At 46.0% G+C, this 27,373-nt stretch overlaps 1 protein-coding gene across 3 annotated transcripts in view; it reads left to right on the top strand.

Annotated features, from left to right (window-relative positions):
- The window catches only part of ZC3H18 (zinc finger CCCH-type containing 18), a 1,042,429-nt gene that overhangs the window by 709,096 nt on the left and 305,960 nt on the right, over nt 1–27,373 (top strand). For all 3 annotated transcript variants that reach the window (XM_069636029.1, XM_069636019.1, XM_069636037.1), the window contains exon 12: nt 10,109–10,255. In XM_069636029.1, the coding sequence (XP_069492130.1) occupies nt 10,109–10,255 (147 nt within the window). The remainder of the gene's footprint in view (nt 1–10,108; nt 10,256–27,373) is intronic.

Genomic DNA, 27,373 nt, shown 5'->3' with positions numbered 1-27,373 from the left:
GCCTGCTTCACGATGCGCTCTGTCTTTTTATTTTGCAGGTACAAGTTCGGAGCGGCTGCAGGGTGCCGGAATACCCACTGGGTTAGATGTGGAAAGGAGTAATGGCACGTGAGTATTAAAGTTCCCCAATGTCTTTAAATGCACCTTGTTTTGTCTTTCAGATGCGGGATGCAGCGCCGAAGGCCTCCGGAGCGTGCGAAGAGTTGGTAAGCCTTTGTCTTTCAGATGCCGGAATGCAGTGTGAAGACCTCCGGAGCGCACGAAGAGTAGGTAAGCCTTTGTCTTTCAGATGCCGGAATGCAGCGCCAGGCGTTGGTGACAGCCGATGGACCAGGTAAGTGAAGAGCTGTCACTGAAGACCGTAATGCTAACCTGTTCTTTCTTGTCTTTATAGGTGTTGCTGAAGACTGGATTCAGGATGGTAAGCCTTTTTCCTTAGGCCCAGGATCAGATGCAGAAGACACGATGAGCGTTCTGCTGCAGCGGATGCAGAATAACGCAAAGCAAGATTCATCCATCGGGTGTGGTTTAAATAGCCTCCTGTAGTGCTTAGGTGTCTCCTTCCACAGCCACGCCTAGGTAAGAAAATAGTTCCTGCTTTCCAGAAGAGTTCCAGTGTTTGGAATCTAGGGAGTGGCTCCTGCCCCACCCAACAGGAAAAGTAGTTCCAAACAGAAGAGGATCAGAGGCTCAACTGGCAGGCAAGTAAGCAGCATGGTCTGCTGCAGGTAAGTCCACCCAAGCATTATGAGCCCGGCGCTTCCAGCGCTGGGACTGGGCATATTTATGAGCCTGGTGCCACTGGCGCCAGGACTGGGTCCAAAAGGTCCCAATTGGGACTGGTTGGCACTCGGAACCTGGGTTATGGATCTGCTTCCAAGGGATTTGGGAAAACCCTGACCTTTTGGAAGCAGAGATCATGACGGCAACGAGCCCCTTGGAAGACGGTGGTTTTATAGTCGTAAAAGGGGCGTGGCTTGCTGTACGTCTTCCACGTACAAGGTGTGTCAGATGACCTGAAATGCGTCGACGTTTGTACAGACGCCATGGTAGCTTGTACCTGGACCATAGAGGAGCCTGTAAAGAAGTTGTATTCTGCAAGGATGCCGGCGGGGAAGTCTGAAGTGTAACAGCATCCTCCCCCAAAGACACCGGCAACCCCCTGGCGGAATGGAAGCTCCTCAGAAGAACCGGACAATGCAAATTGGAGAGTGGCTCCCAAGTACGTTCCTCAGGCCCACACCCCTTCCAATCCACGAGGTAGAACAATGTACCCCTAGACACCCTGCAGTCCAGGATACGCGAGACCTCATATTCCTCCTCCCCATCCACCAAGATCGGCGAAGGACGAGTAGGCAGACGGGTCCCAGGGATGAAAGGCTTGATCAAGGAGACGTGAAAGACTGGATTTATGCGCCATGATCGCGGCAAAGAAAGCTTAACTGCCACAGGATTGATGACATCAGTAATGACATAGGGTCCCACAAATTTAGGCAGAAGTGAGCATTTACCTGCAATTCGCAAATTGCGGGACGATAACCACACCTTCATGCCACTGCGATAGACAGGAGCAGGTGATCGATGCACATCGGCATACTTCTTGGCACGATCTTGAGCTCGGAGTAAATGGGAGCGTACATCCCGATGAATCTTATCGATATCTCTGATGCAATCCTTTGCTGCAGGATTAATGACCGGTAATACCGTATCAAGTGGAAGTGCCCTAGGATGACCACCATACAGGGCGAAAAAGGGAGAAACTCCAGTTGATGTATGCATAGAGTTGTTATATGCAAACTCTGCATAAGGCAAAGAAGTAAACCAAGACTGTTGGTACTGAAGACATAAACAACGTAGATACTGTTCGATGGTAGCATTAGTTCTCTCAGTTTGCCCATCCGTTTGAGAATGATAAGCTGAGGAATATCTGTCCTCAATACCCAAAGAGGCTGTAAGAGCCTTCCAGAATCATGACGTAAATTGGGTGCCACGATCGGAAACAACCGAGGGTAAACCAAAGAAACGAAACGCATTCGTCAAGAACAGTTTTGCCAATTCAGGAGCTGCAGGTAAACCAGAACAAGGTATGAACAATGCGTATTTAGTGAAGTAATCAACAATTACCCAAATAGTGTCATAGCCCTGAACGTCAGGAAGTTCCACAATGAAATCCATAGACAGCATCTGCCAAGGTTTGTACGGCACAGGAAGAGGTTGTAACAATCCAACTGGTTTGGCTCTAGAAGTTTTACACAGAGTGCATATGGAACAAGTCAAAATGTAATCCTTTACATCACGAATCATAGAAAGCCACCAGGCCCAACGCCGTAAGGCTTCAAGAGTTTTTTGACTTCCTGGATGTGCAGCAATCAAGGAATCGTGAGACCACTGAAGAGCTCAATCTCTAGCTTGACCTGATGGTATATAGACTCGCCCTTGAATGAATGGCATACCCTGAATGATTTCCAAATTGATGTCAATGATCTCTTTTGGATGTTTTGAAACCCAATCAAGGATAATTGAACGCAAAGATGGCTGAACTGAACAACCACAAACAACCTTGTTTGGTAGCAGAGGAAGAGCTTTGATCTGTTGACTGGCCATCCGTATGTAAACGCGAGAGAGTATCAGCCGGAACTTGAGCTTTAGCAGGACGGTATGTAATAACAAATTGGTATTGTGAAAAGAATAAATGCCACCGCACCTGTCTAGCTGTAAGACATTTCATAGATGTGAAGGCTAACAGACTGCGGTGATCAGAGTATACAGTTACAAGGTGTTTAGCCCCCAAAAGATGATGCCTCCATTCCAAGAATGCGTCTCTGATGGCTAAAGGTTTGCGTTCTGTGATGGAATAATTCTTTTCGTAAGCTGTCAGTTTACGAGAGAAATAGGCAACAGGATGAATCCCTCCCGAATGCAGACAGGATTGAGACAACACCGCCCCAATGGCATAACCTGAAGCATCAGCTTCAACAAAAAAAGGAAGCTCGGGATCAGGATGTTTGAGGACAGAAGCGGAAGTGAAGGCTGATTTTAATTGATGAAAGGCTCCCTGAGCTTCTGAAGACCATACAAATGGTACTTTGACACTTGTCGGAGAGGTAAGTGGTGCAGATATTTCAGAAAACCCATTGATGAAGCGTCTATAAAAGTTTGCAAATCCCAGGAATGATTGTAATGATTTGACTGAATTGGGCACAGGCCATTCCAAGATCGCACTAATTTTGGATTGACTCATGCGCACACCATTGTTATTAAGATCATATCCCAGAAATTCCACCTCTGAAGCATGAAATATGCACTTTTCGGCTTTAACAAACAATCTGTTCTCTCAGACGTTGGAGTACTATCTGGACATGTTTTTCGTGGTCTTCCTGGTTTTGAGAATAAATAAAAATGTCATCCAGGTAGACAACAACAAATTGATCAAGAATGTTGTAAAACAGATCGTTCATGAAAGCTTGAAAGGTGGCCGGGGCATTACATAAGCCAAAAGGCATGACAAGGTATTCAAATAGACCATAACGTGTTTTAAATGCGGTCTTCCATTCGCCCCCCTCTCTCATTGTAAGCTCCTCTAAGATCAAGCTTAGTGAATATTTTGGAAGAACCCAACTGGTCAAGAAGGACAGAAATCAGAGGAAGAGGATACTGGTTTTTAATGGTTGCTGCATTCAAAGCACGATAATCTATACAAGGACGTAGATCCCCTTCCTTCTTGGGGACAAAGAAAAGTGGTGATGAAATAGGTGATTTGGAAGAACGAATAAATCCCATGGACAAAGCCTTGTTTATGTAATCTTTAAGAACTTTGTCTTCTTTGAGAGTGAGGGAGTACACTCTGCCAGATGGTATCTTTACTCCCGGAATTAGGTCTATTGGACAATCATAAACTCTATGTGGGGGTAGAGTCTCCGCCATCCCTTTGTCAAAAACATCTGTATAATCTGTATATTGCGAAGGTATCACAGAGGGTACGTTTTTAGAGACAGCTCTGATATGCATAGTAGGTGAAACTAGCTCCCTGACTGGACTATCATGGGTAATACCGAGTAATGTAGTACATCGAGTATTGCACATATTGGAAGGGAACTGAATCTGAGATGTCGACCAGTCGATGGCAGGATTATGAAGTTTCAAACATGGAATGCCCAGAATGACTTTGTAAGCTGGTGCTTTAATGATATCAAATGATATGTCTTCAGTATGGCCTTCGTCAGTACTCATATGGAGTGGAACTGTTTGGTGAGTTACCATTCCTGAGACAAGAAGTGAACCATCCACTGCATTCACTGTTTCAGGGATAGTTTTGCGAACTAATGGTATTTTTGACATGGTTGCAAAACATTGATCAACATAATTACCTGTTGCACCTGAATCGATCACAGCTGTAGTCTGGAATGAAGCACCATGATCTAAAGAAAATGTAACAGGTAGGCGAACTAAATGACTCGGATTCTGTACTGTAGAGTCCAAGGGTGAGTTTCCCGACATAGCGACTCTGTCTACTGTCGGGATTTGGCGTTTCCCGCCTTTCTTTTAGGTTTTTTGGTACACTCCGGTAATAAGTGATCAGAGGCCCCACAATACATGCAGAGATTGTGTGATCGACGATATTCTCGTTGAGCAGGGGTAAGCGGTCCCCTAATCACCCCAATCTGCATAGGTTCAGGCGCAGAAGATGAGGCCTCTGCTGCAACCGAACTGAACAATGCTGTTTTCTTTTCGCCGCGTCTTTCAGACTTACGAGCATCAATCTGAAGGACTAAATCTAGTAGTTCCCCGAATGCTGCGGGAACAGTGGAGAGGATGTCCTTTAGTTAATCTGAGAGGCCCTGATAGAAGACAGCTGTCTTCTTTTCATCAGGCCAGTCAGTCTCTGCTGCCAACTGATTGAATCGTGCCAAATAAACCAATAAAGAATTGTTTCCTTGTCGATGTTTTAAGAGTTCCAGATCAGTAGCTTGAGTAGTATAACGTGTATCAAATACTTTACTCATCATAGCAAGAAGGGCATCACAATTGTAATGACTATTAGATTCCAACAACGGGTTAGCCCATGCGGCTGTAGTGCCTCCCAAATGAGACAAAATAAAAGCCGCTTTGGTTGTAGATGTGGGAAATGAGGTGGGACGACACAGAAAATGCAATTTGCATTGATTGATTGATGAAGGTTCTGTATTGTTTAGGGTCAACTAGGAAGCGTTCAGGAGGAGCTAGCGGGAACTGGGTTGTAAGCATGATCGGATTTTATTCCTGCTGTGGAGGTGGAAACCCTGAACCGGATGCTGTAGCTCGGGCACCAGCCATCTGTGACGCTGGTGTGGTAACCAAAGATTGAATGGCGTCCATGCGTTGGCGCAGTGCTTCTTGTGCATTGGTCAAGTCGGTACGTAGATCCGTGACCATTTGCACGATTTGATTCAAAGCATCATTGGCCTCCGTGGACATTTTTTAATTGCAGCTAATTCTGTTACTCACCACTCCGAATAGGTCGAAGATGCGGAGAACACGACCTTGGAGATGTTAGTAGTATAGAATTCCGAATTCAGCCTTCCATCCCAGCTCCCCTGAGTACAAGACTCAGGCTTCCTCAAAGAGGGGCTCTTTTCCACAATGTACCCCTCTGCTGTTTCAGTTAGAACAGACAGAGGTGTCAATTGAGTAAGAGCGGGGAGAACACACACCACCAATACCAATGCTGCAAAAGAATACCAAGATATTAGACAGTGTTGATGTTAAACAAGTGATTAGAACAGTTAAAATGGTTGGACAACTACCTATAAGGATATTGGAGTGGAGTTGCATTTCCCCGGGATAATCTACAAAGAATAACACGAATGAGTGGAATAAATCTAAATTAGTATCAGTATTGTTTCCCACTTTAGCTATAGAATTGATAACAACTGACCTGAGTAAAGATAAATGGAGTAAGAGGAGTCCAGGATTGTATGAGGAGTCCAGGATTCTGAAGACAACGACAGGAGAAAATAACAAACAGGGAAGTTAGTATAGGTAAGTAACCCCGAACGGCACGAGGGACGCACTAGGGTCAGGTTGGTGCAGTTCAGGAAAGCGTTCATCTGCACTGGAAAGCAATCTCACAGGAAAGTCACTCAATGTCCCAGAATCCAACAGAAGACAATGTCCATGTAATGCAAGAGATATGTACCTGAGTACACAGGTATAGTTGAGTAGTTGTTGAGATGATCCGGATGCAGACAGCAAAATTGATGTGCAGAGCGGCAACCAGGCAAGACACAGATGAATAGCGTTCCGAGTCTAATAACCAGACGATCACAACAAGAACAAGGGAGAAGACGAAGCAATACAAATTTCAGGTGAAAGGTCAAAACCAGGAGTTCAGATAAGGATTTGTGTAGTTAGACACGAAGAGGAAACGGAATGAAACCGCGAGTAGCTGGTAACGCTAATTAGCAGCAACGAGCCCCTTGGAAGACGGTGGTTTTATAGTCGTAAAAGGGGTGTGGCTTGCTGTACGTCTTCCACGTACAAGGTGTGTCAGGTGACCTGGAATGCGTCGACGTTTGTACAGACGCCATGGTAGCTTGTACCTGACCATAGAGGAGCCTGTAAAGAAGTTGTATTCTGCAAGGATGTCGGCGGGAAGTCTGAAGTGTAACAATCTGTTGCCCTATCAGTTGTCCCTGGCTCAAGCTGGTTTAACGTATTCGTCCATTAAGGTGGACCTAGTTGTGATCACCAGGTACAACCGCTCTGCAGGGGTGCCATCCCTGTGGTCTCACGGGCTGGTGAATGTTTTTGCATGGGCTGTTCCGGTCTATTCCACCTGTCCGTCGCCCAGCGCCAGCATGGGAGCTCAATGTGCTACTTACATGACTTATGAAGCTGCCTTTTGAGCCCATGCACCAAGCATCTGTTAAACATCTTTCCAGAAATTCAGCTTTATTGGTGGTCTTAACTTCGGCCAGGCGAGTGGGTGAAATGCAGGCGTTTTCTGCAAAACCACCCTATTAGACATTTCACAAGGACAAAGCTGTTCTACGTACTTACCCGACCTTTGTGCTGAAGGTGCCATCTGCTTTCCATCTAAATCAGCAGGGGGTTTTGCCCGTATTCTTTGGCACACCGTCTCCAGCGGATCGAATAATGCACATGCTGGATGTGATGACGCTGTCAAATATGTTGTGCCGCGTACCAAGTCATTCTGTACAACAGATCAACTCTTTGTTTCATTTGGACCTTCTGGGCCAAGGAAGGCTCTCTCAAAGTCCTCTAATGCAAGATGGATTGCTGCCTGCATCTCATTCTGCTATCAGCAAGACGGCATGCAGCTTCCCGGTGGGCCCCTTCCCCGCAGGCCCCTGAGCTTACTCTACCAGAGCAGTGGCGGCAACCACTGTGTTTCTCTCTGAAGTTCTGTTGCCTGACATATGCTGGGCAGCCACCTGGAGATCGGTGCATACGTTCACCAGGTTCTACTGTGTCGACAGATTCCGCACAAGAGTCTAGAGTCGGCCAGTCGGTTCTGCAAAAACTTTCTGCGTAAGGTGGGCTAAGTCTCCATTGGTAATTTATGCTGGGAGCTTGCCTCCACCCATGGCTATTGTTGTAATACTGCTTTGTAATCTATTCACAGCATGTGAATCTATTAAAGAGCCAATGCTGGAGAAGGAATAAGTTACTTACCTGTAACTCTGGTTCTCCAGCACTGGTATCTTTCATAGATTCACATGTGACCCTCTCACCTACCACGCATGGCTCGTCTTTTGGCTCTTACTGCCACTCACGTGTGCTGTCAAATCTGAAGATGGCTGACAGGGGAGGAGTTAAGGGAGGTGTTCCTATTGGCACTGGAGCAGTATGACCCAAAATGAATATAATAGAGTACAAAAGTGACTAAAAGTTTCAGTTTCAGTTTAAACTGCTCCGTTACTGAGCATTCCAAGCCTGGCAGGGAATATTCACAGCATGTGAATCTATGAAAGATACAAATTCTGGAGAACCGGAGTTACAGGTAAGTAACTTATTCTGTCCTTTCATCTCAAAAATGGAGGGCTGCGCCATTGCACCTTGACAAAGCAGCCGCCACTGTTTTTGAACCGAACACCTTTTGCAAATGTGCAATATGTTGATTTTGGGACAGGCTCAGTATCCTTTAAAATCTTTTTAGTGTGTGCTTCCTCCTTAACTCTTTTGTTTCACTACTATGGACTCTAATCACAGCTTGTGAAGCTAGGTAGGAGGATTTTATAAGGAAGAGAAATGATTTGCCTTGGACGATGGTGGTAGTACTCTGTTTCAGAAACAGAACTTCTCCATGAACTGAACAATTAATTCAGAGTTTTATCTTTTTAAGTTGAAACCTCCCAGCTAATTGTAGAAGTAATTAAAGTGGCACACAAGTTTCGGACCATGCATTTTTCTTAACATTAGTTTTTTTTTTAAATTAATCACACTTTACATCCCAACCTGCTTTTTCAGCCACAGATCATTATTCAGAACTGTTACAGGTTTCCCAGCTTCTGTAAAGATTAACTTTTCTGTGTTGCACTGTTATGTTATCGGTACTTGTATAGCGCACCGTCACCAACGGAATTGGTCCCCAGGCGCTCTGGCGGATCTGTAAACATGAAGGGTGGGGGTAGGGTTAGTCGGGAGGAGGGGAGAAGGAGAGTGGGAGATGTGGTGTGCTGTTAGCAGCTTCAGCTCGGTTGACCAAGTGCTTTGCTTTGGTGCTAGTATGGGATCGAATGAAGGCCTCGAGTGCTGTCGGTGAAGTTTGTGTTGTTGATGCGGTGTGGTAAAGTGCGTGTGGATTGCTGGGAGAGATGGTTGTGTGGTTTTGTGTGGGTTTAAGTAAGCAGAAGATTGAGGATTGGGTTAGTGGGGTCTGTATCCAGGTTCAGGTACTTACGATTCCGTTAGAGTTGTATGCCTGTGGGTTCGGATGTTGCTGGTGGCCGACTCGATTTGGTGACATTGCGCTGGTCCAGCTGTATCCTTTTACTTTCATGTAAAATGGTTGAATGGTATTGAATGGTATTCCTGTAACAAATGCAGTGTTGAAAGATATATTCGCCACTCGCCTTTAACGCTCTAATATATGCCATTTACCTGGTATCCCCCTCCCCCCCCCCCCCCCCCGAACCCTCCCCAAAAACAAAAAACTAAATGACGAGGCCGAAACGTACAATTCTCACAGGATTTTGGTACCGTTATTTTTCAGTCTCGTTATTTTATTTGCACTCTTTACGTAGAACCCATTTACCCCCTACCAATGTACAGATTTCTAGAATACACTCAATAAATATCCCAAATAAATAGAATGTATTAATAGGTGGTCCAGTGTGATGGATGAAGGTTTTTACTGCTTTTAAATCTAGAGTTCTCTCAATGACCTGCTATTACAAGTAATTTAGTTTTCCTTTCTGATTGAAATCTAGGCCTAGCGTCATGTGACCACATTATCCCCTTTTGTGTTATTCATTGAATCCTCCCCATTATTGCAATTCGAAAATACTTATAATTGGAAAGCAATTCCCTAAAGTTGTGAGATTGTATGTTGGAACACCATGTATCTACATTTTCCAAACGCCTACTTGTTCAGCTGCATGATGTAGCTAGATATCTCATTCAGACGCTTTACTTATACATGAATTAAGTGTTTGAGAATAATCAGTTGGTTTTACTGATGACAACATCAGAAAAGTCATAGACGTGACCTCAATAGTGCATTAGATTAAGCTTTCAATTCGGACATATATTTCTATTTAAAATTGCTCTGAAATTTGGATTTTAGTTTTTCAAGGCATTTCTGTTGTAGGGGCTTTTTACTACTTGAGTCAGTGATCTTATTTCTGAGTGAAGCATCTTCTGCTTTGAAGTATCTGAGATGGTTCTAGGGGCTAATTCTTGTGGCACAGCACTAATCATGTGATCAAGTTTATTATTTGTAGTCTATACAGCTATGATTATCTGGAGGGACTTTCATGGGCTGTGTAAAATGTTATTATGTGATAATATACCAAACACATCTACATGTTGAAAATACATAATTCAAATTATCACAATCTGTGCTTTCATTTTTTTCCCTCATTCATATTATCTATCTTCTGTTTAGAGATAAGCAAGTCGTGAAGAAGGCACCCCCTGTGCCCACACCAGCGCCTGTTGTGAAACCACCAAAACCTCCACCTGAGGTGCCCAAACCTCCAGATGTCCGAGAAGGTCGAAAAAAGGAAGTCAAGCCCAAAACTCCTCCTCGAAGGTAAGTCTGAAACTGCTATGTGAAAGAGAAGGTGCTGCTAAGATCTGTAAGCATTTTGTAATTGTATCTGAAAATGTACTGGGTACTGTTAAGTTGGCTTGATGCCCATTATTTTTTTGCTTCAGTATTTGACATTATACCTTAAGGATAACCTACCTTAGTTTTTGTTGAGTGCTACCCCATTTTTCTAAAAATGATGGCCTATAAGATGTTAAAACATTTTTTTGACTATTGCAATATGGTAGATGTAGGTTTAACAAAAATCAAGTTCAAAAGAAGCGAAGTTGCGAGTTGGGTGGCTGAAAACAGGGAGGTATGGGCCTACATGGGGGAAAGAAAGTGCAAATAAATTATGAAGTGAGGTTGACCTCTTTGCAGAACACATTTTTCGAAGACATTTGAATGTTTCTCTCTCATGGTACTTTAAGCATTTCTTGTGTGTCTATCCATTTAAGTAAGTTATCCTACATGAGACAATGCTTGTGGATTAGTCTGATAAATCGGGTATAGATGTTTGTGTCTTGTAGGACCGGACCTAACTAGCCTTTGTGATCCCCAATTTCATTTTTTTTTAAATTCTATTTGACCACTGGCAGATCCATGTTTGATTTCACTTTTATCAATGTGTTGGTTATTTATAATTACTGATGAATTATACTGGTGGTCTCACAAAACAACCTAATTACAGCCTTCTGCGATTGACACTTATTTTTGACCTTGCTTGTTTTTGAAACCCTGATCTAATGGAGGTCGTAGCTTGGTGAGTGTCCACCTCTGGGGGCAACCCAGGCCCTTACTTGGCTCTGGGCCCTGGGTTCTCTCCATCTGCCTTGTAAGCCTTTCCCTGCGCAGCTTCATCGCCGGTTTTATTTATTTATTTTTCCCCTGTTGTGGTCTGTGCTACTGCACGTGACCGGAACACTCCTTTTCTATGCATCCCCTAGGGCAGCTGGCTAAGGCCCAGAGGCAACAGGCAGTTCCCACCAAAGTAGCTCCATTCCCTGTTAGCCCCTGTTCGCCAAGGGACACCTGACACACATAACCTATAGAGACAGAATAAGTGTGGTGTGGGAGTGAGCACAGCCATTTCTGTACTCCGGTAAAACCCCACCACTCTTATTACCTAATATCATATACGTAAACTTATTTAGCCTAATTGTGTGAATTGCCCGTATTCTGCATCTGGCTATTTGCATGGGTGGGCATTTATTTCTATGCACTTAACCTAGTTGTGCAGGTTAGTCATGTTTTGCATCTTGCCTAATTAAATAGGTTAGCCATATCGTGCATCTGGGCTGTTTGTGTACGTTATCCATATGGTCCCTGCTGCTCCCTAGGTAACATTGGTATTGTGTTGGATTCTGCTTCCTGGGGTTGGAATTGTCGCACTTGGATGGATTGTTGGGGATGGGTAATGTGTCTCGCTTGGATGGACTTTTGATGGTAGGAACTGTATTGCACATGGATGGATGGGTAGGGGCAGGAAATGCATAATACTTAGATGGATTATTGAGGGCAGGAAATGTATCACACTTTGATGGAATGTTGGGAGTAGGAAATGTGGTGCTCCTAACTCTGTATACTCGCCCTCAAACTCTGAACCAAACACAACCATACCTCTACTGCACCACAAACCGCACGCACTTCACAAGACCCAACATGAAACCAAACCATGCATCATACCTCAACACCACATTACTGCTACCAACTGAAAATGCACCTACGCTAGTGACCGGTTTCTCCGAACTGAAGCTGAGGACAGCACAACAAAGCTCTAATGCTCTTCTCACTCTCAATCCCACCAACAACCTCCCTTACATTGCAGATCGGCCAGTGCACCAAGAGACCATGCAAGTGGCAACAGTGCGCGGTACAATACCTCTTAACATTAACATTATCATTCTCAAACTAAACTCTTTAACTTGTTTGCATTCTTTTTAAATACCACCTCAGTATGGTTCTTTACAATATTTAACACAGCTTGTAAACACATGATCACTGGGGTCAATTTGCTATCTTTTCGTCTGTGATTGGTCACCGAAGTTGTTGTTAAAAATCCTGACATCCACCTATTCTAAGACTTGGTAATTTTAGGCATCTGAAAAACACGCCACTAGCAGAAGGGCACCCAAATGGTCCCACAGAAGAAAATTCTGTCTGACATAGGTGGAAGAAGCTCCAAAAAGGCAATTTGCCCGGCCCAAAGAAACAGGCAGACAAGTACAGAACCAGACTATTGTACCCTACATCTCAACTGATCAATCCAATGGCTGCTGAATTGGCTTAAACCTCAATTTTTACTGAGCATTCACCAAAGCCTTATGCGTCACATTCTTTTGATGGTCATGCAGCAACAGTTCAACTTCACCTTAAACTCACTACATTCCAATTAGGCTAGGGAAATACTGTAGTCTTTAAAACGGAACAGGACATTTGCTAAAGCGATCCACCCACTATAGTTTTTCTGAACATATTAGTCCTGACTGACTCCACCGGGTCCTCTTTGATGTAAGATGGCCATCCCAACAGTGAACATCTGAAACAATAACTTTAACCTCTGTAAGAAAGTGTGGATATTAACTGTGCACCATAGGACCCTTCCAATTCAAAGATATTGGAACCCTTCAAGAGGACTTCACCTCTTTTCCTACCAGAGATTAAAACATTTCAATCATATGTTTGTGGCTTTCGCAAAAAAGTATGCAGATAGAACAATCAGTGGTCCACCCAATTAGCCTCTTATTGTTTAAACTTTGTCATGCAATTAGTACATATATAGTAACATTACTCGTTAACAGAAGTCCATGCAAATATATGCAAGTCCTAGCAGTGAATTACATTTTAATCTTGAATATACTACTTTGGGTGGGATAATGCTTTCTTCTATTTCTTTAATCGAATCAAGACTTTCCAGAACTAAGAAGATGAAAACATTTCCATTCTGTTTCAAGGCTACAAAAGGCAAACATTATGCCCTTTTAAAATGTAACACAAATATAGCTTGCTGATCTATGGGTTCAATAGAAATTCTTAAACATTGAGACGCTAGAAGAGTCTGCTGTCTTCATTATTTTTTCCTGATGGGCACAAGCCTGAAAACGTTGGATACAATAGCACCTCTTGTAGGGAGTGCCCTGTAATGAGAAGTATCGCATCCTGAGCAGGATTAATTTATACCCAACATGCCAGTTTGGCAGATGGCACCGCATTGTGACCTCCTTACCACAATAGCAAGTTGCCCCTTCATGTTCATACGGATCGTCGCAAATAACACATACTTGGGTTGTTCTGAGAAAGACAGATACGCAATCTGTCTAGGATTACATTTAGCATATTTTGATATATCCGAATATAACTGCAGGGAGAACTCATAGCCCACCAAATCCATGGTCTTCCTATCCGAAACTGGCATGATATCGGGCATAGCAACCTAGTCTGTACAATGGATCCATCCTGGAGAGACCCGAGAGTTTCCGCACCACATTAATCTACCAAAGGATGGGCTATCTAGCCATACAAGATGCGATTATACGCAGACTTTAAAGCATCAAACACACCAGCAGATGCTCCTCTACCAAGTTTTCCCATTCTCCAATGTGCCCCGCAGAGATAATGGGTTTTCTTAAGTGTAAGTGTTGACCCTCCTTTAAGTCTTTTCATACTCTTTCTATATGATGCCAGGAAATTGAGGATCTTTGTTGAAGGGGCTGGGAGAAGAATCAATGTGCCCTTCCACACACCAGCTTCTCCAGATGGAGCAAGCTTGCCTGTAACTTCCAGAAGTAAAAGGGTCACTACTCTTCCAGATGAGTAATTAATCTTTCTCAAAGGCCTGCGACGCATAAGAATACCCTGACATCCTTCTTGGACCTTCTTAAATGAGCATTCTAGCATACATAGTTTAGTGTTGAGCTGGATTTACTGAACCTGCCTTGTGGGAAGATTTTAAGAGGCTACCATAGATGGTGGAAAGGAGCATTGACATGTGATTATTGAAAAGCAAGGACGTCTCATGCAATGGGCCACAATATGCTAATGCCCTGATTAAATCGGACCCTGAAATTTGGGCGTCTATTCTGTCGACAGATACTCTTGAGAAATATTTTTCCTGTATCGTGGCAGACCTCTTTCGTTGCGCCTATATACAAAAAGGGTCCACGTACTGACCTGAGGAATTATCGACTCACTATGATCATGGACATGGATTGTAAAACAATTGCGTCCCTGCTCTTAACGCATCTAGAAAAATGTACTACGTAGCATAAAGTTGTTCTGAAATATTTGAGCCCATCGGCCCATTCCTTGAATCTTTAACAGAGAAAAATCAATATGATCCAGCAACTTCTGCACCTCCCTACCAGCCAAGGTTCCCCCCCCCCCCACGGTCTAATTTCCCCTCGGAGAGGGCGAATCCAGTTACCGGATTGGCTGAGGTGCCCCTGTCAAGGGCTAAATTAACCAGGTTGAACCCTCAATTTTGCACTGGCACTGCCGAGGTTCCCTACATCTGGGCATTTCTCAAGGCCCCATCTGCACTCGATTTGGGTCATCCAATTGTGTCTGAGCCTCCACATTCTGAACTTCCGAAGCCGACGCAGTTCCAAAGGTCTAATACCACTAGGGGATTGGATGCTCTCCCTCACAAAATGGAGCCAGCAGTTTCCGAATCCACTTCTGCATTCATAATGGGTGCAATTCGGTCAAAGACCCCATCTGCTGCTTCTTTAAGCTGCGATCCGTTTGCACCTCACCCAGTGTTTCTTTTGACTGCAATCCTTCTGCTCCCAGAGTGGTTGGCCCCTACTCGTATGTCACTGCCTCCTACTCTTCCTAGGACGTCTTCTCCACTGCCAATCTCGACAGACTTATGGATGTGGACTACGCCTCCTCGGAGCCAGTTTCCTCAGCCACAACACTGATCCTTGGAGGATGCTTTCTTTAATAGGTTTCAGCCATTAATGCGCTCTGATCCTATGAAGGAGTATTTTAATGACCTGTTTTGGCAACATATTCCTTAGCTTCAAGACCCACCAGGCCTTTTGAGGTGGTGCCAGTCCTGTACAAGTCTCCAGAAGTGCAACCACTTTTTCCTCCGACGTCTAGGCCGCCTTTGACACCACATCCCTAGGAAGCAGATCCACCACTGGTGGAAGACCTCAAGGACTCTGACGACCCCCCCGGAGTAAGAGGAGGAGATTCGATCTTCAGCGAGAGCCTTCATGACAGGATCACAGATTTAATGGCTTTCCTTGAAATTCCTATTCCGGAGCTGCCTCCTTTTGAGATGAGAGTGGGTGTGGGGCCAGAGGGGGTTTACTGGGGCTCAATCCATCGTAATGAATGAATGAATGAATGGATATGGGTCTGCAGAAGGATGTTACCAAGACAAGGAAAGTTTTGATGAAACATCACACGGTAATCCCCACAAACAGGAACATTGACAGAAGGTGCAGGTTGCCCCAATCTGAGGAAGTTTCTTGTCCTCCACGGCCTTCATCTGTAGTGGTGGCGGTAACTAGGTTTTCCAAGCCATCCTCAATGTCTTTGAAAGCCCTGGGCAAAAATATTTTCGCAAATTCTGCACTTCAGTTGAGGCAGGCTAATGCTGCTCTTCAGTTGAGGCAGGCTAATGTGACAGCGGATTCAACTGCAGCTAACCAGAGTCTGTGGAACGTTCTTGAAGTTCATACCCCCAGAACATTTGTAACATTTTAAGAGGGGCATGGCTGATGCCCGAATGATTGATCAGGACCTTCTGGAGGCATCCGACCCATCATGTCGCTACATCTTCAGGACTTGTCGCTGGGCAGATGCATGCAGACTGGCATGGCTTCATGCAACCAAGTTTACAACACAGGTTCAGTATAAGGTGTTGTACCTCCCATTTGATGGGATGGATCTTTTCCATAGCTGTAAGGATGAGGTGCCGTCCAAGAAAAAGGCGAACATGCTTATGTCTAAATCATTGTCGGTTTTGACCAAACCAACAACAGTCAAACTCTAAAGTAAAATCTCTGTCCTGGTGTCTTTTGGGTTTCCAAGGCTTCCATGAGCACAAGGTGAGGCAGCAATGGCTCGCCCAGCAATTGACAGAAGCACCCAGAGTCTTTATGAAGATGATGGCAACTGTTGCCACCTTTCTCTTCCTTCGACGTCTGTTTATCATTACTTGGATAACTTGTTGGTAGAAGCTTGGTCCCAGGACACTGGAGGCGCCACGCTGCCATTTACTGGACTTGCTTTTCGACTTGTTTGTGAACTGTAAAAAGTCTCATTTGACGGCATCCCAGTGCCTGATCTTCTTGGGCTTTCCCTGGGACACCGAACATGGCAAGACTTTTCTGACATCGGAAAGAGTGATGGATAATCAGAACACCTGTTTGTTCCTTTCTGCCAGTAGCATCAATGCCTGGTGGTTCCAGAATCTGTTGCTGGTGTTCCCTTCCAAGACTGTCACAACCTGTAAAAAGGGACACGTATCGACACCCCTCCCGAACCACAGAAGCCGAAATGTGTACAACCCCTCCCACTGTGGTTGGCACAGGTTCCTCATTCTGAGTAACCGGTAACCACGACGCAGCCAATGGGGGGGGGGATTAGGGAGAGGTTGTGGATGATTAAGGGGGTTGCAGGGAAACCGGAAAGAGGGTTAGGGTAACCAGTTAGATAACACAGGGATTTAAGGAAGGAATTGTTTTAATTACACAGTCGCTCTTAATTGTGACTCTCCTATACACCTGCACACGCCCTTGTCTCAAATACTCCCAACACCTGTCTCCCCTTTACTTACTTGACTTCAATCCTAACCGGTCTTACTCTAAAGGTGACCAGTTGCAAGACACTATCGATAAACGACACTCGGTAGCTCAGCTGTGTTACCAAATCTTGGAAGTCGTGCAAAGAGCCCCAAGAGGAGGAAATCATGAAAAAAGGTTAAAGCAACGTGAACTCTTTTGGATAGACAAATGCGACAGTATGAGTCCCTATGGGATGAATGAAGATTTCCACTTGGGCGCTTTCCTCTAGACATTAACTAAACCCCAGAATACAAACCAGGAGTCAGTGTCTTGCCTCCCCAGGGAATGCACAGATAACCTTTTATTCCTCATTTACAACACACATTACCTATTTGCTTACTAACATTCTGATAGCACTTGGTTAATCTTCAACTTAATTACAATCTTGGAATTAATCAATTGAGACACCTGGAGCAAATATTATGTAAGCATTTCTAATGATGTATATTGTCTTAACCATTGCTATCGATATAGGGGAGTGATATCCCTAATAGAGAATGTCAGAAATTAAACATGTGAAATGAATTCACTAATATCTAACCAGGTATCACGCGTTAGTTACTTGCAACAGTGACATACTAACCTCTAAACTCTAGGACTAAAGAGAAGTATGTTAAACAACACTGATCGTTGAGTGACACAGAAATCTCTACATTACTTAAAAATATCTAGTAGTATGTACTGTGCAATGAAATGCACACAAATGCAATGGTGACTTTAATCATAACAGCCCTAAGGTGAATTTTGGATGTTCTGAAACGGTATCATTAACTTTAAGAGAGATTGTGAGCAGAGGTGCCTCAGGCTGTAATAAGTAATGTACTTTAACGTTAATTATATCATCTGGAGGAATTATGACCAATAGAGTTCTTATTCACTGTGATGAGGCTAACTACTTTGTTAAAATAATAGTGCATCTCGTCAGCCCGAAACGTAACTCGTTTCCATAAACGTAACTACCAACAAAGATTAGAACTTCAGATACTTGTGATCCTGTGAGCATTTGTATCATCAGTGCAGTTAGAATCTGCCTCAACTGGCAGACAATATCGCAAAAATAGATTTGTGCGAGATGTGATGACGTCCTATGTCTACATCTGACGTCATCCCGCTCATGCACCAATACGTCACATCGACTGTTAAGGTCTTTCCGCATCCCGCGATTTCGAACTTGTGGTATGCTCGAGAAACGCAGCAGGAAGAACTACCTCTCTAAACCATAGGTAAGAGAACAATCGAATTGGTTAGCAACCTTATGACTAGCAGCATTTTGTAGAATTATGTGCTAAGACCTGATACATTACTGGATCCTTTCTTTAGGTTACCCTTACCCATCTCATTCGAGGCACAGCACGACTTGCAGGTCTTGCTAGACAACTCTACATTCCTGATTGAGATCCATAGTGAAAGGTGGAGGTAAGCTCCACAGATTACCTATGCTTTTCTTGGCTATCTGAATGTTTACAATTAGGAAGAAAGACTGTATCTTATATTTTGTATTTACATTGAACTAGGAGTACATCTTGCTCAAGAGAGAGCGAGCTGCTACGTCAGCTACATAACGTCTAACACAGGAATGATTCACTCCGTTTTTTTAAGGTAAAACCCTAATGTTATTACCCTTACTTATTATCCTTATGTATGATTAACATTGGCACCTCGCCAAGTGAAGCAGTATTATGTTTAGCATAAATATGTCTTACAGAGATGGTGTATGGCAACTGAAAACATCAGTGGAACCTGGAATGATTAATGCCTAATTTCATTACGGTAATACGACTAGAAGTTGACCTTGGCCTTTGACCTGCTCCACCTTGGCGGTAGGTCTGTGAGTTCCTGAAATTGTGGAGTAATACTAATATAGAACATTGCAATGACATTGCAATGACATGGCAGTGATAAATCGATCCATAGATACAGTAATTACTCAAACTCATCTAAATCATCATTTTAGGTGACTCCTGGGGAGAAAAACAAAACCAGATATTGCACACTGATTCTCACCGAAATTATAGCAGAGAGGACCTTGGGGCACCAATGAGAGGTAGGGTCACCACACAATCGGTGGTAGTCTGCATCAATCATTGATTTATCAATAAGACTATTGAATCACACTGATTTATGTTATCTCTTTATTGAACAGATGCCCAGGTAGAATTTAAGAATATTTCAACTTGTGAACATTGTAAAAATTCACGTATTTGCTCCTGAAGAAGGGAATTCATTTCCCGAAATGCTTTGAGCTGTTGGATCAGTAGTCAGCACTATTACGTACAGAGACGGATATCTGTACATTACAATATGAAGGGAATATTGTAAAAATAGATATGGAATATTGCATATGAATTTTAATGCTGAAAAACTAATTGCGTGGAACATGTTGTAGCATGTATGAATAAACTGATATTTTTTAAAGTTGTGGATTACATAGTACTGGAAGAGGTTTAAGAAAATTGCCAATTCAAAGGGATTGGGTCCTCCGACGTATTCCATATCTATGACAGTAATCACCACAGCTGTACTGCTTCGGAAAATCTTTCTGCGTCGATGTCGATACGCCGTCCTCGAGGACCTCCTCCGACGGCCAACGTCACCGGATGTTATAAGTAAGACACACGACGCCCATAGCCTCAGTTCCGTTTTTTCCGCAAATGTGTTCGCTTCGGAGATCTCGGCACGCCTCGACTCTTTGGAGTTTCTGTTCTTTCGGTTCTTCCAACCTTTTAGTTTGTGAAGTTTATCAGGATGTCTTCCTCTTTTTCCACCCCGCGTCCGGGCTTCAAGAAGTGTGGGGACTGCGGGTCCAAGATGTCAGTGACTGACTCGCATGACGCCTGCCTCTGGTGCCTCGTGGAGGCCCACGACACGGATGATTGTGTCGACTGCCAGTCGCTTACGTCCAAGGCCTTGCGTGAGCGTAAGAAGCAGCTGTCGGTCGGTAAGGTGTCCAAGCTCCGGAAGTCGAGGTCCACTGGGCTTTTGACGGACGATTCGAGGGGCGACTCTCTGCACCGTCGTAAGTCTAGGGGGTCTTGGTCCCGGAGTGGGTCCCGCCACTCCTCTGCCTCTTTGAGGCACTCACGGAAGAGCCGTCATCAGTCGCCTTCCCTGTCCGAGGACTCCGCCCGTCGGCGGGTCGCTTATCCCACCAAGCGTTTGTCTCCGGAGGAATGGGCTTCCTTCGGTAAGAAAATGTTGGTGATTCTTGAGTCGCAGGGCTCCGGTCCGTCCGTGCCTCCGAGTGGGGTCGGCCGTGACCGTACTAGAGACACCGCTTGTACGCCTTTGGGCTTGGGTGGTCGGCACGATTCGCGGGAGAGGTCGCTCGGACAAGGGGAATCGTTCTAGTCATGCCCCGTTCCAGGTCCCGGTCCTCGACGCCCTCGAGACTGTGTGAACCTGTGATGTCTTCAGAGAAGACATCGATGCCTGCGGTGCCAAGGTCGTCGACAGACTCTCTCGTGGCCCCGCTTCCGAGGAAGTCGGCAACATCGACGCCTAGGCTGTCGAGAGACACGCTCAGGGCTCCGCCGTCGATGCTGTTGGCGCCGCGCTCGACGCTTGTTCCGTCGACGCCCTCAACACCTTTCGAGGCTGTTCTATCAGAAGTTGCCCGTGGCACGGTGGAACCTCTTAGGCTCTGGCCAAGGCAATCAATGTCTTTGTCCCTTATTCTGTGCCCACATTCCAGCCTCTGGATTACATTTCGGAGGTGGATGAGGGTTCTGAAGATGGGTTGGTTCCTGACACAGTACCAGACATCATCTCTGGTCATAGCCAGATTGAGGCCCTGCATCAGTCGCTGCACGACGCCAGCGGTCTGGACACCTTTCCGGAGGTGGAGTTCTGTAGACTTGAGCCTGGCACCCATGCCGAGTCCTCGTACCGGCACCTTATGTCGAGGGTCACAGATTATTTGGGGTGGTCTGCGCCACCAGTTGATTTTGTGCAGGTTGACCTGATAGATATCCTCGACCAAGGTCCACCAACTGACCCGGTACTGCCATTCCATATGGCTCTGCAAAGAAGGGTGGCAGCGGCTTGGACTGCTCTGGAGAGTCTCCCGGCAGTGAGCAAGTCTTTGCCGCGAAAATGCCGTCCAGCCAGTAGCGACCCCTGCTACTTGACCACGCACCCCACTCCTGAGAGTTTGGTGGTGCAGGCAGCTACGGCCCCAGCAAAGCAGGCGTCGTGTCCTACGATCCCTCCTGATAGGGACGACAAGCGTTTTGATGGCTGGGTGAAGAAAGTGTTTTCTTCAGGGGGTGTATGGCTCTTCAGGCGGCCAACTCCATATGTGCCTTTTCACGTTTCACGCACTCTGTGGAACTGTATTTCCTTAGTGGCTGAACATATTCCCAAAGGGGACGAACGGGATGCTTTTCTTGCTATTATTCAGGATGGCAAGGATGCCATGTGTGAGTCCGTTCAGTCGCGTTTGGACATGGCAGACTGTGTCAGCCGGTCCATGGCGGTGAGCACCGTAATACACAGGTTTGCGTGGTTGAGGAAGTCGGCGTTTGCTCCTGATGTGCAAGCCAGGCTCCTCAACATGCCCTTTGATGGTGAACATCTTTTTGGCAGCAAGGCTGACGAGAGCCTTGAGAGGTTGCAGACCTCCAAAGCTGCAGCGAAGTCGTTCGGCGCTGCAGTCCACCAACCTCCGCCTTTTCGTCCTAGGGGACAGCAATGGAGGGGAGGTTCCTTTCGTTATAACTCATTCTTTAGTAAAGCGAGAGGAGCTGCAAGTCAAAGGGGCCACCATAGGAGTGCCAGAGGTGGAAAACAAGGTACTCGTGGTGCCAAGGCCGCTCGGGCAGTTGCCTCTTTGCCCTCAGGCAATGCCGCAGCCGCTACAACTCAGTCATGAGGCCATGTCCCATGGTTCGCCGGTTGGGGGGGGGAAGGCTGGCGCAGCATCTTGTAGAATGGCGTGCCATTACTTCAGATGTGTGGGTTCTGGAGATCCTAGCCCACGGCTACTGTCTTCCCTTTCGGCAGAGGCCGGACGACAATCCACCAGGGAATCTCTTTGAAGAATCCGGATCCGCTCCTTGCGCAGGAAATACAAGCCCTGCTGGAGAAAGGCGCCATAGAACTGGTGCTTGTAGCGGAGAGGAACAAGGGATGGTATCCCCTTATTTTTTGATTTCCAAGAAAGACGGGGGATTGAGACCCATCATGGACTTGCGCGGTTTGAACAAACTCCAAGGACAAGTTCAAGATGGTTACTCTCTCAAGTCCTCCAGGCCCTTCAACTTCAGGACTGGTTGGTGTCTCTCGACCTCAAGGATGATTACTTCCATGTGCCGATCCATCCCAAGCACAAGAATTTCCTGAGGTTTGCAGTTGGTGACTCGCACTTTCAGTTTCGGGTCCTGCCGTTCTAATTGACCTCCCCGAGGGTTTTCACCAAGCTCATGGTGTTTGTGGCTGCGTATCTCAGGAAAGTGGGGATTTGCGTCTACCCCTACCTGGACGATTGGTTGATCAGGGTGAGCTCTCCTGAGCAAGTCCTGGATCATCTGTCCGTCACCTGCCACTCCCTCCACAGGCTGGGCTTCTCCCTCAATTTAAAGAAGTCCACTTGACGCCAACTCAGCGGCTCCAGTACATCGGAGGGTTCCATGTAATAATGTCAGCACAAAAATATCGCCGAAAAATTGTCGTTTTTTGTGGTGACAATATTGCATGGAACACGCGGGGGACACTCAGCAACCCCCAATTTTTATTTTTTTGTTTTATATTTTTTTACATTTTTTTTTTGTTTTCCCCCTATCGCCACATATATGGTTACCCAAATAATATCGCCACAACATTTTCCTGGTGATATTATTTACGGCGACCATATATGTGGCAATATTAATACGTGATACCCATCGGAGCAGTGCGCAACACTTCGCTGGGGCAGTGTTTTCCTCCCCAGGTGAGGGCTCTTCACATTCAGCAGATGGTACACAAGTTTCGCGATGCCCACAGTCTCCCGGCGTTCGAGTTCTTGAGGCTGCTCAGTCTCATGGCATCCTGCATTCTTCTGGTGCCAGAGGTTCGACTGCGGATGAGATCTTTGGAGTGGGCCCTCAAGATGCAGTGGTCACAGTCCTCCGGCAGGATGTCTGACCCCGTTCAGGTGCTGCCCTTGGTCGGTCAGGACCTTCTGTGGTGGGTCGACGAAGGCAATCTGATGAGGGGGGGGGGGCTCCGTTTTGGCTACCCTGGCCGGAGGTGACAATCGTGACGGACGCATCCCTCACGGGATGGAGAGCTCATGCCAACTAGCTGACAGTCAGCGGTCGTTGGTCTCCGTCGGAGTCCAGACTCCATATCAATCTGTTGGAGCTGAGGGCTGTCAGGCTTGCCCTAAAGGCTTTTCTGCCGACTGTACGAGGAAAGAATGTCCTGATTCTGACGGACAACATGGTGGCCATGCACTACCTCAACAAAAAGGGGGTGGGGGGGGCAGGGTCCCTTACTCTGTGCAGGGAGGCGATGCAGCTCTGGTTCTGGGCCATCCAGCAGGAAATTTCGATCTCAGCAGTTCTTCTGGCCGGAGACAAAAACGAGGCGGCAGACATTCTGAGCAGGCAGAGCATGCTCTCTCACGAATGGGAGCTGGCTCAGGAGATTCTCCTGGAGATCTTCGCCCTTTGGAGGACCCCTCAAGTGGATCTCTTCGCCTCCAGTGTCAACCGGAAGTACGAACGGTTCTGCTTGCGGGAATTTCCTCCAAAAGGAGCCTTGGGGTACGCGTTTGTGGTCCTTCCCACTGCTGTACGCGTTTCCTCCAGTCCCCGTCATCCCGCAGGTGCTGCAGAGGTTGCGGAGGTTCGGTTCCCGGATGATCCTCATTGCTCCGGCTTGGGCCCGGAGGACGTGGTACCCGGACCTTCTCGACTTGTCCATCTGCCCCCCACGTCGTCTTCCCTACCGAGACGATCTGCTCTCACGGGAGGGGGGGTCAGGTTCTCCATCCAGAGGTCAAATCCCTCAATCTTCACGCTTGTCTTCTGAAAGGTTGAGGTAGAAGGATTGGGACCTCCCTGAAGATGTGATGGATGTGTTGCTTTCGGCCAGGCGGCTGGCAACAAAGTCCCTGTACCGTTGCCGTTGGAGAAAGTTCTGCGACTGGTGCAGGGTTAAGAATGTGGATCCTTTTTCATGTGACATTTCTTTGGCCCAGAAGGGCCTGCAAGTGGGTACCATTAAAGGTTACCTGGCGGCGCTGTCTATATTTAAGCGCTCGTCTGAGGAGTGTTCATATTTTAAAATCCCTTTAATTTCTCAGTTCCTGAAAGGGCTCACTAATGTGTTCCCTCCGTCACCTTTCCAGGTGCCCGGTTGGGATCTAAACCTTGTTCTCAAGTTTCTAATGGGTGCTCCCTTTGAGCCTTTGCATTCTTGTCCTTTGAGACTGTTTACCCTTAAAACTGTATTTTTAGTTGCGGTCACTTCCTCTCGCAGAGTGAGTGAGTTACAGGCACTTTCAGTTAAGCCACCATTCACTGTGTTTCATAAGGACAGGGTTGTCCTTAGAGTTCGTCCTTCCTTTCCTCCGAAGGTGGTGTCGGAATTTCATTTAAGCCAGAAGGTTATTCTTCCAGCATTTTATCCTCCTCTGCATCCTAGTAAGGAAGAGGCTCCATAGGATGGATCCTAGGAGAGCTTTAAGCTTGTACATTTCACGCATGTCCCGGGTCAAAGTGGACGATCAATTCTTTAGTGGTTACGCTGGAAGGCGTTTGGGACAAGCTGTTACTAAGCAGCATTGTTTGTCCTTGGACAAAAACTCGAGTGTGCAAGGGATGCAAGTGTTCCACAGCTTCTGGACACCCTTTGTCTTTTTGCTCTTTTGATCATCACAACCTAAGGTCAGGGTTGTGTCTCTCCTCTGCACCTCACCACTTAATTGTCTAAAAAGTTATATACGCGCATAAAGGTGTGCAGCTGTGCTTATTTTGTTTTTCTTACTCTGGGGGTATTTGACCTCCTACCCCATGCAAGCAACACAGAACATAACAGAGGCATGGTCAATGAAGTGACATGATGAAATGGTGAAATAACGTGTACAACATATAATGAATGTCTTGTCCATCTCTTATGTAATCACTCTGTACACCTTGTTTCTTCCCTCTCCAGAGTGTTCACTTCACACATGGAGTATTTTAGGCAACCATATATCCTCTTAACCGGAGCCTGTGTTAGCTGTCATTGCTCAGCGAATATGCTACAATCCTGTCCCATACGTGTACTCCACATCAACTTCGTTTGTTGATGGCTTCATAGCTCGTAACGTCATATCATGAATTGATGCCACAGTGATTTATGAGATTATGCATATAGATTCAACAACGCCATTTATCTGATGCTGGAGCCTCGCAAGGACTCCTGAGTGAACGGTGCTGGGCAGAATCCAACTCCGCTCCGCCATCCCTGCACAAGTGCTCAGCAACTCCCTGACTCACCACTGTAGCCTGGTAGGCGTCACCGCCGCGGCCAGGGAAGAAGTGGTAAAAATGCTTGCTGTGTTCCTCGTGGCTGAAATACAAAGGCTCTGCACTTCACCATGAGCTCCCTGCAAAACCCTTTGCCCGTGCCTCCAACAGTCAATCAACAGCACCTGGCTCTGGCAGAGGTGCTCCTTATCAAGCCCAGCGCTACGTACTGTATGCCTTAACAGCAAAGCCTCAGGCTTCTGAGTAATGTAGTCCAGGGGCCCTAAAGTACTGCAGCGCCAGGTCCGGTAAGCTCTCTTGATGGCTACGGCCACAATAACAGTAGCATGCTCCCACACTACCAACATTACCCCCTCTCTCAGGGGCTGACCCGGCTCTGGCTTCCTGGGAAATCGTACGTAGAATTGTCTTGCTAATCATGGAGCATGCGCTGCCTCAGCCAGTTTCCATGAACAATCTTCCGGTCCATACCCCACCCACTCCACCAAATACCATAGGCGACTTTGCCGTCTTCTTGAATCCAGTATGCGCCGAACTTCACATTGTTCATGTCCTTCTTTCATCGTGACTGGATGCCATTGCATCAGTGTTCCCGAAGCTGTGGGTTTAAACAAAGATACGTGTAACACTGGATGGATCTTCAAATGTCTAGGCAATTTTAGTTTTATGGCTGTGTGAGGCACCCATTTTTCAATTACATACGGAACAATAAATCTATGCATACATTTTCGCTGTCCCACTAATCGTAAATGCTGAGTTGACAACCACACCTTGTCCCCTACCCCATAATTGGGAGCCTTTCTTTGTTTCTGATCTCCCTGTCTCTTATATACCTTTTTGGCCTTCTCCAAATGTTGCTGTGCCTTTCGCCTGATATCAAGATGCAACTGTTTGCGCTCTCATACCACAGGCACCGTTTCCATCTCTTGTAATGTTTTGGAAAGCATATTTTGGGTCATTCTATAAATACTCATTAGGTGACATTCCCAAAGAGACATGCACCGTGTTATTGTAGGTAAACTCTGCTAACCACAAGGCTTGCACCCAGGAGGTCATGCCATCAGCCAACAGACATTGTATATAATGCTCCATAGTCTGACTCTTTCCATTTGTCCATCTGGCTGCAGTGATAATTTGTTGAGAGAGCTCAGTTGATTTACAACATCCTGCAAAAGACACGCCAGAACCGTGAGAAACTGTGACCCCCGGTCTGAAACAATTGTCTTAGGCAGACCATGCAATCGGACAATGTGTTGCAAGAACAGTTCTGCCAACCGACAGGCGCTAGGAACTCCCCTGCACGGGACAAAATGTGCTTGCTTAGAGAAATAATGTACAACAACCATGATTGTCTCATACTGTTGATCCTTCTGTAAATCCGTAACTAAATCCATGGAAACATGTGTCCAAGGACCCTCAGGAGTTGGCAAAGGCTGCAACAGGCCCATCTACTTTGACTGATCAGACTTACTCCGCATGCACACCTGACACTGCTGCAGGTAGGTTTGTACTGATTGCTTCATGCCTGGCCACAAGAAATATTTGCTTAGCATGCCTTGGGTCTTTCGTTCCCCAGAATGACCCGCCAAAGGTGTTTGACACCAATGTAATGCCTTTTACTGCAACTCTTGCATAGGCAAGTATAGGTGATGCGCATGGCATGTAAGCCCGGTGCGCAGTGTTCGTAATGGATGACCGGCCCTCCAACGCGGAGCAACGATTACCAGAAAACGGAATGCTGCTTCCTGAAACTTGCAGAGAGCTCCATGCTTGTCATGCCATCACACAGATAGAATTTCCAGTGCATCCTCCAGGAGAATCCACTCCCTGTCCCCCTCTGAATGCATACATGGGACAGTGCATGTTGT

Source organism: Ambystoma mexicanum, chromosome 1q (assembly GCF_040938575.1).
Source record: "Ambystoma mexicanum isolate Mex_15411 chromosome 1q, UKY_AmexF1_1, whole genome shotgun sequence".
Classification (NCBI taxonomy): Eukaryota; Metazoa; Chordata; class Amphibia; order Caudata; family Ambystomatidae; genus Ambystoma; species Ambystoma mexicanum.
The sequence above is the reverse complement of the archived record's forward strand: the minus strand, read 5'-3'. Positions and strand labels throughout refer to the sequence as shown.